This window comes from Stylophora pistillata, chromosome 6, assembly GCF_964205215.1.
Source record: "Stylophora pistillata chromosome 6, jaStyPist1.2, whole genome shotgun sequence".
NCBI lineage: Eukaryota > Metazoa > Cnidaria > Anthozoa > Scleractinia > Pocilloporidae > Stylophora > Stylophora pistillata.
This window is the reverse complement of record NC_142524.1, coordinates 24,498,644-24,517,187: the sequence shown is the minus strand read 5'-3', so window position 1 is coordinate 24,517,187 and position 18,544 is coordinate 24,498,644. Positions and strand designations below refer to the sequence as shown.

The window sequence follows — 18,544 nt, the reverse complement described above, 5'->3', positions numbered from 1 at the left end:
GAAGTGAAGATAATATTTCGCAGTTAATAACATTTTATTAACCGCGAAGTACCCACTCTTGATTATTTTGAAGGGCAAATTTTGTAGTTAATAAAATTTTATTAACTGCGAAGTACTTGTTCTGCATAAGTGTAGAGGGAATATTTCGCAGTTAATAAAAATTCTCTAACGGCGAAGTGCTCGCTCTGCACAATAGTCTAAAGCGAATATTTCACAGTTAATAAAATTTCGTTAATTGCGAAGTACTCCTTTTGCATTAGAATTTAAAGCGAATATATCGCAATTATTAAATAAAAGGGAATAAAATCTCATTATCTGCCAAGTACTTGCTCCCTATAATGGTGTAGAGGGAATATTTCACAGTTAATAAAATTTCATTAATTGCGAGGTACTCCTTTTGCATTATAATTTAAAGCGAATATATCGCAGTTATGAAATAATAGGGAGTACAATTTCATCAACTGCCAAGTACTTGCTCTGCATAATGGTGTAGAGGGAATATTTCGCAGTTAATAAAATTTCACTAACGGCGAAGTACTCACTCACAGCATCCGCGGTACCCATTTATACACCTGGGTAAAGTTAGTAGTTACTATGACCCGGGTGGCGAGTGGCACCGTGAGAGTGTAGTGTCTTGCCCAAGAACACAACACAATGTTCCCGGCCAGGACTCGAACCCGCACTGACCAAGAGGCACCGCACATCCCTGAAGAAAAGAAATCAAGTGAATCCCGTGGTTACTGTGTTTTCTCAAACGGAGATGTTGAACTTGATGCTTCTAATTCTAATCGAATACAAAGACCTACAAAACAGCCGTTAACAGCTTTATTAAGCATGCCGAACCATAACTATTCTTTCAGTAGAGTTAAAACACCACAGTGAAATACAGTAAAATGTAAAATACTTTTCTGGTACTTCATTACAAGGTATATCCTTTGTTCTTTACTCCTAGTTTTCTGAGATGTTACAAAATCGAACGTTAATTAATTTTATCAATGTCCTTGGTTGTTTTTTGAACCCTGCGATCTCAGGTCCATTGTGTTAGTGTTCATCAGAACGGTTTGTCTGAATATATTGAGCTCAACTAGAACAATTAACATATCATTTATCACATTCTGTGATAGACGGATTTGGCTACCTTGCCACCTAGTTCTTGTCACTTGATGATTTCTTTGTGACGTTACGATTGTGCAATCTGTTTCATGCCGCAGAGTGCATGGTAACCCCCGAAATAAATTATTAATTTAGCGTCTTGTAGCCAAACTACATCCTTCAAAGTGAATTCAATTTTCTACCTATAGTATTTTAACGTTGGCGACAATGTTAGCTGAATCCTTGTATTGATTTTTCTTAATTTGATTCAATTTTCAGTTCTTTTGCACGAATGCCTACTTGATTATCCTCACGTCTTTGCTGTTTAGAGATTTTATCCAGTCCACATCATCCGGAAATTGAACGAGATACCCGTTCACTTTATCGTAATCCATAACTGTTCCCTTTATCCAACCAAGATACTTAACGACTCCTTCAACATTTTCTTCGTACTCTACTTCCACACGTGTTCCAATCATCCTTTCTCCTTCAGGTAACTTCCGTTTTGATGATCGTTTGTCTAATTTCGCTCGCTTATCGGGAGGAGTTTGTTCCACTTGGGCTTCGTTTTCATGTAGCGAACTGTTTGTTCGTCTCAAACTTAGTCGAGAACGCTTCCTCTTTTTGCCTTTTTTTTCCTTTCTCGTTTTGGCTGCTATTCTCATAACTTATATTAATATTTTGTTCACTTGCAACAATTTTGACTGCATGTAACCTGTCTTCCATCTAAATATTCTTCATGAGCGCCACAATGTTGCTACATCCTTCACCAATTGACTGACGATTTAGCGACTCCACGGCATTGCTGGTATTGGGTGTCGCGTCCCACTCTTCGTTATCTCGTAAAGTGTAGGCCTTACAAAACATTTTTAAAATTCTTTCTCTTGACCACCACCTCACCCAGTGCGCTGACCGAGACCAATGAAAATTGGTTTGCTGATTAGAAGCTGCAGCTATATCTGAAGGTAGCAGATCTTTTGCCTCTGCTACATTCTTTTTACCACAAAGGACGTCGAAAGCCAACTTGACCACAGTTTGATTCGTAAGTTCCTGTATGGTATGTCCAATGTAGCGAAAAATCTTATGTTCTTCTTTGTTTTTCGTGACAATATCACTTACTCGATTGACAGACCTTTTCCAGTGCACAGTACATCCACGCAAAATGTTCTCGCAGAGTTCCGCTCCTATAACACTTTTAAAGCCGTTATACTCCGCTTGATCAAAATCTACCACAGACTACGCCGAAACCTTCCCACTCGCGTAGAAGGATTTCCCGCTACGGCTGGCTGGGAACCACTGACATGCGTAATGACTCGTTTCTGGACAATTTTACTTCCGGTAGCCGTAGCAGCGCCAGCCATGGAGGTGCTGGGTTTGTTTGAGATATGTGTCGTTTTATTTGTCGTTTTGCATACTTTGAGGATTTACTTTGCTGATTGTGATTCAATACTGCATTTCTACGAAATATTTGCAAAACCACCGGATAAAAGATTGCGAGGTGAAGTGATTTGGATCACTGGTGCATCGAGTGGAATAGGTGAACATTTAGCCTACAAGCTAACTGAATTGGGCTCTAAACTGGTGCTATCAGCGAGGAGAAAAGACGAATTAGACAGAGTGAAAAGTCAGTGCCTGAGTAAGTGTTACTTTTAGGTTTTTTTTTTTTTTTTTCGGTAAACTTAGCGATCTTTATTTGCAAGTTACAGTGATCAATACAAAGACGTTATTTTGGCAATTGGGGTTCAGATGCACCTAAGCAGGTGTTGAAATAGAAATGGGCAGCCTTTGTGAAGACTGCAAGAGGTAGTCTATGAACACGGACATTGGAATCTGTCCCATCATTATTGGGATGTTGCCACTTCAGTATGGTGCTATTATTCGGGGATAAACTGCATATTTTATGCGTTAACACAGCTCTTTTTTTTCTTGCTGTACAGGCTTGGCAAAAAAGATTTTTCCATTGACATCTGAGGACGATTTTCTTGTCTTACCACTGGATATTACAAACTTTTCCTGTCATGAAGACTGCGTCGCCAAAGCTCTTCACAAGTTTGGCAAGGTAATTTTTAGGTACTTAATAATCAAGGCATTTGTATTATTATCAATGCTTCTGGTACTATATTGGTGTGTAGACACGGTAACCAAATGGCCATTAATATAAGATAAAAATATCTATCATAGTAGGACCTCCATGGTCTGAGTTGCACACTAGACAAACATTTTGAAAACTGATCCCTGTATGAGGGTATCAATTGGTCACAGAAGTTTAGGGCTGGGAGAGGCTGTGTGACCTGAGGAGATTGATGCTAAAAGAAGAAAGGCAGAAAAAGGAAAGGAAAGTGGTTGTCATACATGTATGGTAGATGGGAAATATTTGGCTTGCCATCCTTACATCATGAGCTCAAACCAAATGGCTTCTCCTATGCCCCTCTCATAAGTCTTATGAGCCTTGAAGGGTCCACACTATATTGCCACTTCTCCTCTGAAAGGGATGCTAGCTCACCACAGGTTACCCACCCTTTGTTGACCCTTTGACCCTTAAAGATTAAGTTCTCCTTACAATATTCCCCCCTGAATCATACATTAAAGTCAGGAGAATATATAAAATGATCACTAACTAAAGAAGCCTTTGATTGAGTAAGAGATTCTCCTTATCAGCACCTTAGGAAATATATAGACAACCGTATGGAGAATATACATACAAATGTTAGGGTGTTAAACAGATGATATTACATGGCGGCGTGGGGATATGAATTTAATCTTCGAGTGCTGTAATTATCTCTCACTTGTTTGCTTTGTTCATTCGTGAGCTGTAATTTGAACACAAGAAGATAAAATTTGTATCCCCAAGTGGCCATGAAATATTCTGTTTATTTTATAGATACTGATGAAATTTCCACATAAAACAAACTTTTTTTATCAATTTTTGAAACAACAAAGTAGTGTAATTAAAGTGGTCACCTATCACAAAATGTCTGTCACAAAAATGTTATGAAACTCGGATACAAAGTTAAAAGGAGAAATATAGACAATAATACATATATTTTCTGTTCCAAAAAGTCAAATTTCAAAAGAACTGACCGTTCGCCTTAGCAGGAAGCTCTCTTGTAATTGGCCAATCATGTTAGCAACCATGATTGGCCAATATCAATATCCTCACCCCTGATAAATAAAAATAGTATCTTCACTGCATATGATAAAGATATGTTTTTTTAGTAAAAGGAAAAATCCTGGTATTTCATCACTATCTATTTTATAAGTGTGTGTGCGTGCGTGTGTGTGTGTGTGTGTGAGCCTATACAGTGTCTGTTTAGGTAGCCCGCCTAGAATAGCTTTGCTAACTGCGGGCTACAAAAGCCTTTATTTCTTTCATTTTAAAAAAATAAAGTCAATGTTTGTTGTTGTTTGTTGTTGTAAGTAATTTCTTAAAGATTGATTTCAAGCTAAAAATTAGCAATAAAAAAGCAAGATGTTTTGACTTCCTAGAGGTCCTTTTCAAGTGGGTGAAAGTTGTCTAAATTAGCATAAATATGTAGTAAAAGTTGAAATGGCTAAAAAGGTGGCGAATGCTAAAATGTGACTGAATATGTAAGAATGTGCTAAAAATATTTATGAAGTAAAAACAATGGAATAATGATAACAAGAACTACTCTAAACAAAATTTAATGATTTGGCAGGAATTGAATTGCATTGTTCATTTTGTGTTGGTGTGAGTTCTTTGATGAAAAAAACATGTATATATAATATATAATATATATAATATTTATTACATGACTCGGGCAGTCAGAGGGCCAATAACTAAAATCAACCAATCAAAATACTCTATTGCCGTACAGACATCTTTAAGTACTCTTTTTGGCACAGACATATCGACACATGGAACAGTTTACCATCATCAGTAGTTGAACTTGACTCAATTAATGCTTTTAAGAAAGCTCTTAAATCAACACTTTTTAACTAGGTCTATGACTAAAAATTAAATTATTCTATGTATTATACATTATTTAGTTATAATCTTAAACAAAATAGTTATCTTAGATATGTCTTCTTTATTTAGATTTTATATTTATATAGATATATGCCTGTATGTAAAATGTTTCAGTATGTATATGTATATTGCATAGTATTAAATTTTTATATCTGGGGTATAGTTTACGATGAGGATTAAGTTCCTCCCTTCTATAACCCTTTTTTAATAATAATATGTTATATGTTATTATTTAAATAAAGTTGTTATATATAAAAAATATTCTCTCAGTATTGGACCGGGCACTGTCCCGAATGGACCTGATGATACCACACTTGTGTCCCTTTGAACTTCAGTCATATAATAAATCTCTTATTAACCAAGCTTGCTCGGGACCGTACTGGAAGAATATTGGCCCTCACTCTTTTTTGTACGGACCGAGCGCAGCGAGGTCCTTACTGTCAAGATCTTGGGCCGATATTCTCCCAGTACGGCCCTCGCGCTTGGTTAATAAGATGTATATATTATATATACAAGTTTTTTTTTATCAAAGAACTCGCACCAACTGTTATAATAGCTATATACACCAGTTATATAGCTCTTTGCCATTATGCATCATTATGTTCTGTAATTGAGTTGTAATGTTTGTTACTTGGCTAATCAGTATGGCATTCAGATACATTCTGTTACATTCTGTTAAAACTGCAGATTGATTTTTTGGTGAACAATGCAGGAGTTTTACAGATGGGTTTATCATTTGATAGTGATTTTGATGTGGTCTTTCCAGTCCTGAACACAAATGTACTGGGGACAATTTCTTTTACCAAAGCTGTTCTGCCTCACATGGTTCAAAACAGGAATGGTCAAATTGTTGTAATAAGTAGTGCCTCTGGGAAATATGGTAAGTTAAGTGATATCTCACTCAAGAGGGGATGGAGGAGGGGGGGGGGGGGGAGGGAAAATTAGAAAAAAAAAAAAACAGTACTGAAAGTTCAGTATTAAAACATGAACTTAAAACTTAAAGGCTTTAAATCCTTTCTTCAAACATGACAGGACATCATTTTACGATCTACCCTTTTCTTGTCTGACAACTTGACAGCTGAAGGATTTTTTTTAAGAATCACTTACTTGAGCAATATAGAAATGTGTGATTTGTGCTCCTACAGAAATAATAACAAACATTTGGTACTATATGGCCAACCCACCCCCCCCCCCATCAAACAAAGAGCACTGCACATGCGAGTTTGTCTGACACATGGTTGTATAGTCACCTCTTAAGCAGTGATCAATTCAAGGCTTTGCAACATCCCCCATCCCCCAGCCTCAGCTGGGTATTTGAACTTGAAAAAACTGGTATGTTCAAATCCCCTGGTCCCCCCCCCCCCTCCAGCCAAAATTATATGAAATGCCTGACAATTGCCAGATTTGATGGCCAAGTTTTTGTAAAAGGCGAGATTAGTGACCCTGACTTTCTTGTAGACCCTTTTTTTTTTCCAAAAAATAACGTGAACTCTTAACCTTAACAAACACCTCCATAGTAAAAGATAAAACACTGGATGGGCTTCACACTTCAAATTCCCCACCCCTCTGGTGTCAAACTGCCCCAGGGGGGATGTTGAAGCTTAAAATTAATTTGCAAATTGCTCTGACTTAGAGTTTTAGGTCCATTTTTGTCTCAGTTTGTTTTTGATTTGTGTGACAGATTTTTGAAGCCATTCTGGGGCATTAGAAATGGTGTCAAAAACCCATCAGATATTCTGAAGAGATATCATAAATATTTTACCAATACTGTCTTCCCAATTTGTACAGTTGGATGTGGACAGGTGTTTACATTTTGAAATTTCCTTATATTTTGCATGACTTTTATAAAATATAAGGCATTCACACAGTGATAAAATATTTTTCCTCTACTATTTGGGTAAAACAATTTACACCAAACACAATGTCAATTCATTGATTAATTCTGCAGCACCAGCACCTTTTGTGGCTGCGTATTCAGCTTCCAAACATGCACTTCAGGTAATTGACTTGAAATAACATTGCACTTTTTGTGTAATTGATGATGCTATGATGGTAACTGAACTGAGTGGCTGGAAATCATAAGCGTGATTTCAAAATCGGGTTATCAAATGAGTGCACAAGGGGAGTTTGATTACAGTGTTGTAAGAATGGCCCTGAAAAGCCCTATGAGGGAGTGGTCAATTAACGTATGTATGTATGTATGTAATGTAGGTGATGAAGTCGCAAGCGGCAGAAGACAATCAAAACAAAGGGAACATAATCGAGCCTTGTGGGTTGATTGGGCCACACACACAGTTGGCTATGTTTCACAGCTCTCCAAATTGATTCTTTTAAAAGCGAAATGTTTTTCCATCATAATAAATCCTTTATTGACCAAGCTTGTACGGTTAAGATGGCTGGATATTAGCATCGTTCTTTTTCTGCTTTTCTATAGACCTCGACTTGCTCTAAAAACTCAAAACATTCGGCCAATATCCAGCCATCTTGATCGAACAAGCTTAATCAAGAACCCACACAAATAGAACCAAAATTCTTAAATAAGATAGGAAACAGACAATTTATTATTTACACAGGGTTATTTCAACACTTTACGTATGGAAGTCTATGATAAGAATGTCGGTGTTACAATGGTATGCCCTGGCGTAACATATACAAACCTCTTCCGAAATGCATATCGAGAGAACCTGAAGGTATGTTGATGAAATCTAACTTTGATGAGGTTATTTGTTATAAAGTATTGCGCGAGGAAGATGTAACTAACGAAACCAAGGGAAGAGTAAGTTTGCCGTGGCTAGCGCGCCTAATGGAGCTTTCGGAGGGAGGCGCACGAAAAGTGGGCGCCTCGCACGACGTGCAAGCCACCGAAGAAGGAAAAAGGAAAAGTCTGAAGCAGAGCTGAGGAATGGGACCACAAGAACCACTGAGGGAGCAACTTCAGAATACCCGTACACACATTTACATATGTCGGGAGGCTTTGAAGAAAAAGGTATAACACAATAGACGTTATTCTTATATAATGACATGTAAATGAGTGACCGGGTATTCTGAGAACTCAAAGCAAAACTTAAGCAAACTGCCAGCTATATGCGAGTTGTTATGAAGCAGATTTTGAGCGCACGTGTTAAATTTTGTTCCTCGGCTCTGCTTCAGATTAGAGCAGTCCCGGTCTCCTTTTCGATGGCTTGCGCGTCGCGGGAGGCTCCCACTTTTCGTGCGCCTCCCTCTGAGAGTATCATGAGGCGCGCTAGCCTTCATATTTATAGCTGCAGCCTCCTATCGAGGTGAAACCATAGCGTTGTCCTGTTGAGTTAGTGTAACGATAGAATACGAGCGACCTCCTCGCCCTAAAGCGAAGTCTGCCGAGTTCTACTCGATATTCCTCACTCTTGGGTTTGTCTGTTTCGGGACATCTTCGGTCGCTCAACGCTTGCTGACGATTTCTTCGGATCGCTTCGAATGTTACTCGGAATTAGTATGTTATCGTACAGTTTCCTGATGCTACGTATTCTTTGTTTCGGACTACTTTATACAAAGATAAGCATCTCACAATTATTTCAGGATGGCGCTTGAAAAAACAAAGCTTTACCTCGCAGAAATGTCTTAAAAGGTGTGATCGGAGCATCGAGCGAACTTAAAGGGAAAAGATATTATTTAAACGTTCGGATCAGCGAATTATGCCCAGTAAATCCGGAGGTATAATTTTTTCAATTCCTGCTCTGACAACACAGAAGATGATAATCATTTCAAAATAATTTCACAGTGGCGTCTCCGGCACGAAATTGAATAAAAGACTTTTCCTCTCAGAAATATCTAAATGGTTTGATCTGCACATCGTAGAAAATTTGAAGAAAATTTTCCTATTCGAAAAGGGAACACTTTACCATTTCAATCAGCGACAAATACTCAAAAGAGCCGCAAAATTTGTGAAGCGAGCAAGGTCCGAAATACGACACATTGAGTTTACAGTGACCCTATTCAACGGTGGAACGGTGGAATGGTGGAATAATCCACAACGTGGAGTGCCTTGTTGTATGAAACAAGTCTCAAAAAAATTGAATTGCAATGAAATAAGAAAATGATTTATAATAAACTAGCAAAATCAAAGTTAAAATTAATAGAAGCCTACTTTAATCATTATTGGAGCATAGAGAATAGATAATAGATAGAGGAACAGAGAGGTCCTTGAGCTAGCCCCAGAAGAGATCATTATTGTTCACCTATTGTTATTATTATTTTTTAATACTATTATAATTATCATTATTATTATTATTTTTATTATTAAGGAGGTCGATCATGTATCGTCAATTTATTTGCTGTTCTGCTTAATGAAGCTGAAGCAAAATAATGTAGACATAAGATGAATTCTGCTACTCTGTAGAACAGTTGTTAATACCGAAGAGATTCAAGACTTTTCTCTCAGCCAGAGACTTTTTAAACTTGTTTTAATTATTATTATTATCATTATTATTATTATTATTATTATTATAATTATTATTATTATTATTATTATTATTATTACTGTCACTAGTATCATATTGATATGATTATTTGTTACCATTGGTTTTTAAGTGTCTTGAATCATCTTTCCTTTGTGGAACAATCCTGACTCATAAAGATGTGGGATGCGGCAGCAGTAGCCATATGCAGCCTTAACTGCCTATTTTTTTCTCATGCGCGACGGGCTTTGGCGAAAAGAAGGAACTACTCTCATAGTTCACCTCTGATTGGCCGTTTTGTTTACTTTGGTTTTGGTATTTCGTCATTGATTCGAAAAACGCTCTAGGAAACGAAGTCGCGACAAGGCTGTGGTCTAGCAGCGCCCGGTGGCCCCTGGCGTTTTACTTTTCCTCTTGGGCGACCCATGATTTTTACTTTTTTTCACACAAAGCATATGCCGGGCACCCTGGATTTCACAGTTTCAGAGCATTGGGCTCCATTCAATTTTCCTTCGGGCACAGCCTTGCGCAATGACATAAAATCCTCCTTGTTTTCTATATTCTAAAGAAAGTCTGTCCCGCGCCGTTGCAAGCTAAAATTTCAATTTTGCTCCACTTAATAGACTCATAGGGATCTAGTACTTCCTCCAACGACCATGAAAACAGAACGATGCGCTTACCTTATTGTTATTGCCATGGTGAACTGTTTGAATGAAGTGTGGATCGCTGATCCAGCACGTCTGGTAGAACTATATCTGGCACAATATCTGCCACTTGTCAGAGACTGGTAAGATAGTTCATGTATTGCAGTTGTATTGCATCGGTTTTGCCTCTTCCAGTACATAGATCTTATTAGACGTTTTGTTGTGTAGTAACGCTGAGTATTTTTAAGAGTTGTGCCGTAGGGCGAGTCAAAATACAAATAACGAGGAAAAATACTCAGCGATACAACCCACCAAAACATCAAATAAGGTATTTTTTATCCAACACGCCACATAGGGAGTGCGTGACAGAAGTATGCCAAGCGAACGAATTGGCGCGTTATGTTGCTCTTACTATTTTCTTCAATAAATGACGAAATTTCATTGTCGTCTAACTGATTTTCTTCGTTTGTTTTATTAAATAAACTTAGATCAATATTCGCCAGCCATTCCGACTCTTCGTCGTCAAGAAATTAATTTGAATTGTCCGCCATTAGTTTTGAAACTTCAGTCCAATTCGTCGCTCGCGCGATGCGAAAAAAACCTGTCTATCCCGTTCTCTGGATACAAATACCGCGTGATATTTGCACTCATCTCGGGCGTTATTTGTACTCAGCGGAGTGTAGTTGAATAATGAATATATCTTATTAGACGTTTTATTGTGTAGTATCGCTGAGTATTTTTACGAGTTGTGCCGTATTTTGACGAGCCTGTAGGGCGAGTCAAAATACAAATAACAAGTAAAAATACTCAGCGATGCTACACAACAAAACGTCTAATAAGTTATTTATTATCCAACACGCCAAACTGTTATTGCAGTGAGGGCGAATTTCGCGGATGTATATTTACGGGGAGTGCGTGACAGAAGTATGCGAGGCGGAACGGAATTGGCGCGTTGTTGTGCTGCTGTTTCTATTTTCTTCATTAAATGAAGAAATTTTCTGGCCTTCAAGCTGTTTTTCTTCGTTCGATTCATCTAATGAACTTGGATCTATATTTACCAGCCACTCTGACTCCGTCGTCGGAAGTATGATTCAAATTGTCCGCCATTTTTTTTTTTTTTTTCGTAACTACAATCCAATTCTTCCCTTGCGCGATACGAGAAAACTTGTTTAACCGGTACTACAATAGACGAGTACAAATACCGCGTGATATTTGTACTCGTCTAAGGCTTTATTTGTACTCGTCTAGGTGTAGTGGGATAGTAAGTTCTGTTAGTATATCGCTGGAAGCGCCCGCGGGCGATATGAAGCGAATCTTGTGTTCTGATTGGACACTCGAGCGGGCATGATGGGCCCAACTTGCCTCCTTGGGATTGCCCGCTTTGATCCCGGGCAAAAACAAACTTGAAGCAGTACTAACTTTGCAATTCTTGTATGGAGAAGAAAAAATCGCTAGAGGACAGTCAAAACAAAGAAAATATAGACGATTCTAGTGGCTTTATTGTGCTACAAACTCAGTTGGCTTTCTTTCCTGGCTCTCGTTGTAAACAAGTCATTCTTGATTCTTGATAAAGTAAATTTTTTTTCTGTAACAGTAAATCCGTTATTGACCAGGCTTGTTCAGTGAAGATAGCTGGGTATTAGCTTCGTTCTTGTTCTTTGCATATTTATGGACCTCCACTTCGTCTCGGTCCATAAAAACTGCAAATTTCCCGATTCATTCATGAGCGTTTTCCCGGGCTTCATTCGTGGTATCCTCTTTTGAAGAGGTTCTACAAATAAAACCTACTATATTTAGGTTCTCTTGGGCTTTCTTTCCATTTCAATCCTCAATACTCACTGGTTTCCCCATTTTAACTTGTCTCAAACATTTTCTTTCACTTGCTGTAATGATGTACGAAACAGTTTTGAGCCCATATAAATAATCTGTGACAAAATATAGGCTTTTAGTTTGGATCGGGAATTAATCACGTCATTTGCGCAGAAGGACCCCAGTTTACCCAAAATAGAATTTGGATGTTAATTTCGTTTAATTCGCATGGAATTAATTTATATATTGATTGATATAAGGCAGCATTTTTTTCTAATTTATTTTATCACTAATTGATTGATTGACTGATTGATTGATTGGACTTGTTCATTGATTTTCAGGTGGGTACAGTGGAACTGGAAGGAGACGAACCATGAAGATCCCTGAGTAACTGCTCGGTCCCAGACTCTAAAACTGCCACTCCTTGAATTAATTATTTTTAGGATTGTGCTGTTAATGATGCACACACATTGTAAATAGTTGGAAATCTCGAATTTTACGCGCAGTCCTACGATCTCGAGCTTTAATTTAATGGGTTGAAGCGAAAATGTAAGTTTCTTTTGTTAACTTGGACAGAGAACATTTTCTGTCCTCTAGATTTAGGATCACTTTCAACTATTTTCGCTAGCGAAGGAGGTATTTTACTGAAGCTAAATGATTGAAATTTTCAGAACTTGTGCGGTTTCTAAAATTTGTAAAAAACAGTTCAGACGGCAAGCTGTTTAAACTAAGCATTTCACTTTATTTTAAGCGACAGAGGGTTTCTAATTAAACAAAACTTCCAACTAAACAGGTGTTCCTTAATGGCGTCCGTCATCTTCCAGCTGTTTTCACTGAGGTTCTTCACTCTCGCAGTTTAAAGTACGTGCGGCCTCACAAATGCGTCTTTGATGTTCAACTGCCTGAAAGAGTAATATTTGAAATGAAACGTGCTATTTCAAATGACAGAAGTGACCGATCAAAAATTAAAAACTTCATTTCTTTTTGTCTCTGTACATTCAAATTTGACGCGCGACGCCAGCTAGCGCCCAGATTGTACTTGAAAAGCCTATTCTAACTGATGGTTAAACATTTTGCATTTCACCCGTTTTCATAGCCCCTGAGGGCAATTTTTTTTTACGAGACCACAATACAGCTACAGTGGTAAAACATCGAGCATGCGCCAAGGAATCAATTTTGGCCCACTGCGCCGATTTCCCGCGCAAAAATTTTAAAGGAAAACTTGAGAAACAACTATTATTCAAGCATTTCTCAGTCAGCCATCACGGAGATTGAGGTATGATGTCCTATAGAGAAACTTAGTGGATAATATTCTTGTTTCTTTCTATTCACTACCTGTTCACTGAAGAGTTTAGGAGAATTGCAAGAAAATCCTAATTTCCGATTGATCACCTCGAGCGGTAACAGGTTAAGGGACATCGCAGTCAGTTTTTAAACCAAACAGATCCAAACCTTAATCCCTACTCTGAATGAGTTTTGAGAACTAGGATTATTCTTTAAGGCGGAAAATAAGAAAGAAAGTTGACTGAGGTATATCACCAGGACCAAGATGATTTAGTCCTTTTACTTTTGTCCTAACTGAAGATTATAATTCTATTCAGCTCCGGCTGTTACCAGAAATACATGTGCTCAAATTTTTTTTTTTGTCGTAGAGAAATTAAAAATGTTCAGCTCACGCTTTGCCAATTTGAAGTGCTTAAACGAATGTTAATGCTTGAGTTACCTTCTTTTCCCGGCTCAGTGAAAAGGGCTTATGTGTAGGACAATAAGGCGATCTCCCTTGGCATGGTAGAACAGGTATGGCAGCTTCACTATCCTGAAAAAATGTCTGCAATAAAACTGTAGCCATGAGGCACAGAAAACCCAAAGATTTTGACAGCTTATTCATGGTGAAAAACAGCGGATGCTAATCAATGTGTAACCTTTGCCTAGAGCGACGTAACTGTTAGATCGATCGCTTTAACGAGGGGTTTATATTTCTTAGTTTTGGCATTTATCGACTTCTAAATTTAGTACAAGTCAAACGGTAAATAAAATTTAATTGAACTCTCCGGCGCGCGGTCTGTTACTAATGGATTTTTATGTTCTGTATTATTGAATTACTAGCTACATTCGACCCGGCCGGCTTATACTTTCTATCGCCTTATTAAGCTGAGCGTCGATACACATGTCGAAATTAGAAAGGTTTGTAGCAGGATTCGGCGGGAGGGGCTGTACATGTGAAAATTCAGCCCCCTCTTTTTTCACTCTGTTTGTGAGCACTGTCAAGACCAGTGCAGTTTATTTTCGTTATAAAAGTCTCTTAAACAACCAATTAAAGACCAGGAAGAATTCATTGAAGACGAGTGACGCCTTTTAACTGTATACTTATTCTACAGATCCCTCCTTCCTCCATAAACGCGTAAAAATGAAATGAAATGAATGATTCACGATACCATATGTGCCGGAACAGACAAGCAACATGTTGGATTTAAAAAATATAGTTTCCTGACTTTTCACAGCCACTCTTGGCGTGTTCACTGACGACATCGGAGGAATTCTTCATCAATACCTCGCAGACGACTAATACAGCAGCTTCTGAGCCCGTATAGCTGGCTCATCTGGCCTTGTTCTCAGAATATTATTCTTTCGTCGGAACAACTGATGTTCCCGAGGAGTTTTATTGACGTAATTAATCTAATTTCTGCCTGATGGAGAGACAAAAGCACATTCAGTTTGTTATCAGCACCTGCTGTTGTCAAGAAGCATTCATTTTTTTGTCGTTATTATTTTTGCTTCTTTGGTACGTTTTTAACACATTTTAAATTTAAAAAGAGACATTTTCGTAAACAGGTTTACGAGAGCTACTTTACTTAAGATCCCTTGGCCTTTGTTACTACTTTTCAGGCGCTCATTAAAAAATCTTTAACTTTAACGGAGGTTCAAATATCCAGACGAGATATTCTTGGAGATTAATTGCGTCAATGTGTTTAGATCAAAGGGAAAAAAGCCGTTAACAGAAGGTCTAATTATGTTTTGGGGCCGATTCAGAGTCATTTTAGCCGGAGCCTCTAAGCGAGGATTAAATGACTCTATCTGAGAGGGGTCTAAAACATATTTATAACCAATAGCATATACTATATTACTATTATTTTCACTTTGGAGTACATGGAGACATTAAAAACTGAGAAAAATTACGATAAAATTAAAGAGTCTGAAAATGCGAGCGTGTGAGCGGGCTAAACGGCTAAAATTTTTATCTTGGCCCGAAAACAGTGCCACAGTGTCCGACAAAGAGATAATAATATGTGTGTTTCTTTTTAGACTTTGTATACATTTACATTAGAGAGGCCAGCCTGTGTCTCGACCCATGGGCTTTTGGTATAGTGTTTGACAAGCTAAAACTTAAAACTTGCAACAGCAGTAAAATGACCACATTTTCTTATAATCAACTGATCAAGTCCGAAGGTGATTAAAAGAAAAGATCTTTACTTTTGATATCAGCATATGGAATATGCAATTATTTAAGCCATGTATGAAATTGCATATACGACAAAAGGAAGGTTCTTTTACTTTGGAGAGAAAGATATTTAAATACCTTTAAAAAGCTGGCGTAAGCGGTGCCTTCTATTCAACTGAAAGGAACTAGTTTTCAATGCTGAGAATAGTACACGAACCTTAAAATAATCAACTCTAGGTAAAAACTGTGTTCTTCGTAGAGCGTCGTTAGACTTCCTTAATTGAAAGTTTAATTTTGTGGCTTAACTACAATTGCTTTATATGTGCCATTCTCATTTAAACATACTAAAATATGTATTATTATATATAGTTCTATATGTCAATGTCTTTCTGTATTCTTTAATTTCCATCATGCTTAGAATAAACACGTAACTATTACGTTAATTTATTACAATATGTTGACTTTTTGCCGTCGAGAAAAAATATATATGTTGCAGGTTGTTTCATCTTCAAATGACTAATATATGAAGGCAGAAATCAAAAGAAACCGAACAGTGCTCAAACCCATCTGCTGTTGCAACACCCAGAAATGGCGGAGGATTTAAGCCGATTATGTTAATTAAACGAATCATCCAAAATTCAGAAATTATTTTCAATGGAACAGCCTTGCCGGCTTTTTTCGTTTTTACTATGGCTCCATCGATCCCCACCAATACATTTCCCGTGCGGCTTTAATCCCCATGCGCGCGACTAATTAAAATGAAATAGATTGGTGGGCTTTATTATGTCTATATACCGTTATTTTGAATTATATAACAAACAGTTGTCCTGTTAGATCATACTGTTACTTTTCTTTTACCTTTTATTATCCAATTGTGCTTCGTAGGGTACAAATATCACGCGATATTTGTACTCCAGAAATATCCCCTAAATTCGCCCGCACTGAAATAACAATTTGGCGTGCTGGATAATAAATCTCTTATTAGACGTTTGGTTGTGTAGTATCGCTGAGTATTTTTACTCTTTGTTTGTATTTTGACTCGCCCTACGGGCTCGTCATAATACGGCACAACTCGTAAAAATACTCAGCGATACTACTCAACAAAACGTCTAATGAGATATATTTATTATACTTCTCATAAAATAAAAGAGGAAAATAAAGGAAGTTCTCGGCCTGGATATGTTTTTACTATGTTCTTAAAATTTTGGCTAATCTCAGCCTGGCTGTCCTTATTTGAAGAAAAGAGTGTATTGGAGGATAGAAGCATAGATGACAAAAACTTTTTTGCTTCTTTATTTCGTGAAATAAATAGTGGTAAGAACATTATTGACACACTCGGCTGCTCCTCGTGTGCCACTTCTTTGTGATTAGTCTTTCTCTGAATAGACCCACGGCAATAAGGAATCTATTTATTAAATACTTATTCAACTGTGAGGAAACTTTGAATGTGGTCACTTCTGATGATCCTGGTAGTGAGTGAAACGACAGCCTCCCTCAGTGATGGCCTCATCGAAAGGCACCGACGGGTTGGATCCTCGAACAGGTCTCTGTGGTGTGTTATTTGACAATAAAGCTTAATCTAGCTGTGCCACCTGCGTACATAAGTATAATCAAGTGGGACTTAACACCTTGAGGGGTAGGGTGCACATCTTGAGAGGTAGGGTGCAGAGGGCCTCGTGTGTCATGCAATAGGTCTGCCCGCAGGTCATAACCCTCCTTTCCTTTGAAAAATGCCAGTTACGCGCGCCCTGATTCCCTCTTAATATATTCTCTTTTTTTTTTTTTTTTTTTTTTTTTTTTTATCGTTGAATAACATTTGAATGAATTCAAAGCCCTGCCATACTGATCCTAATCTGCATAAATAAATTGCGAGGAAAAGATCCCCGAAGTGTCCACAAAATGTTTGGCATGTTATTTTAAGTAGATACCTACTATCATAGGGGGAAGTTCATGATAAATATTTAAAAAGGTAGTGAGGAAAATCAACAGATAGCTGGTGACTTTTATTGGCAAAACCTTTCAATACGGAGAAACAATTCTCTGATAGATTCTGTCAATCTATCATGAACTTGGTACAAAAAGCTATAAGAACTTAACGTTAACATGTGTATGAAGTGATAGTGATCAGTGGTATGTACCTTCAATTAAAGCGCCAAGCTGGTCTTCGCCCCGGAGCTGAAATTTACCTTTTTTAGTTAGTCATTAGTCAACTGTTCGAGACCCAAGATGTTAGAAATAGAGGCAATAACTCCGTATGCTCAAAATTCTTTTGCACGAAACGATAAAACGTTTACCATACTTGTATTCTTTTTTATGTTATCGGGGACCAGTCCTTATTTGTTGCCTGGGAGGGAGTCGTGGCGGAATGGGGGGGGGGGGAAGGGGGGCAGTTGGAGGATTCTGGGGGATCGGTTGGTTTTCAAGGGAAACGGAACGGCGATCAGTCGTCGCTAACAGAGTATGAAGGAGGATACTTAGCAAATTGACTGCCAATGAAGGGGGGTCATAGTGATACTAAACACACAAGGGGGGGGGGGGAGGATTTGATATATTTTATTTTGACACAACTAGAATCTTCCCATTCCATCCCATCCCCCTACCCCATCCAGGATATAAAGAATGACCGGATCTTTAGTGCAGGTTGCGAGTAGCCGCCAACTTACAGCCAGAGGATTAAGAAAAAAAATCCTAAAAATAAAATGAGCTTATTTACCTATTAAAAGAAAACTGAGGCGAATTCTACGCCGTCACCATCTTATTTCCGCTGGAGAAGTTTCAGGTCTACCACACAGCGTAACTATCGACTATCGTAATGACCATAACTGCTGAACAGGTTTAGGGTTCGCGCTCACCGATTAAAGATGGACAAGCATCCAAATGTTCAGATGGATTGATCGTTTTTTTGCATATCTCTACTGCGATCGCAAAACAAAGCAGATGGAATTGCACAGCACAAAGTTATACTTCTTATCTTTTTGTAAGCGCGGTAGTCGATCTATATCTTGTTGTAGAAGGTTACTCCAGGCAATGACACAGTAATCAAATAAGGGGAGAATTAAAGCATTATGAACAAGTGTTGGTGCCTCTTTTGTGACGAAACTTCTAATACGGCCCAGAATGACTAACTGTCGACGCC

At 38.0% G+C, this 18,544-nt stretch overlaps 1 protein-coding gene and 1 long non-coding RNA gene across 3 annotated transcripts; one reads left to right on the top strand and one right to left on the bottom strand.

Annotated features, from left to right (window-relative positions):
- The first annotated feature begins 2,079 nt into the window (after window positions 1-2,079).
- Window positions 2,080-12,759, top strand: LOC148728944 (dehydrogenase/reductase SDR family member 7-like). Of its 2 annotated transcripts, XM_088725305.1 has the most exons (7): window positions 2,102-2,728; window positions 3,030-3,151; window positions 5,768-5,960; window positions 7,029-7,078; window positions 7,654-7,770; window positions 10,140-10,303; window positions 12,311-12,759. In XM_088725305.1, the coding sequence occupies exons 1-7, from the start codon at window positions 2,152-2,154 to the stop codon at window positions 12,354-12,356; spliced, it is 1,269 nt and encodes a 422-aa protein (XP_088581431.1). In that variant the 5' UTR covers window positions 2,102-2,151; the 3' UTR covers window positions 12,357-12,759. The 2 variants fall into 2 exon arrangements, with proteins under 2 accessions (XP_088581432.1, XP_088581431.1); XM_088725306.1 differs by lacking the exon at window positions 10,140-10,303 and having other exon boundaries at window positions 2,080-2,728.
- On the bottom strand, window positions 12,688-15,010 carry LOC148728943 (uncharacterized). Its single transcript, XR_015988808.1, has 2 exons — window positions 13,693-15,010; window positions 12,688-12,871 (listed from the first exon to the last, which is right to left on the bottom strand). It is a non-coding gene; the product is annotated as an uncharacterized LOC148728943 (long non-coding RNA).
- Window positions 15,011-18,544: the final 3,534 nt, after the last annotated feature.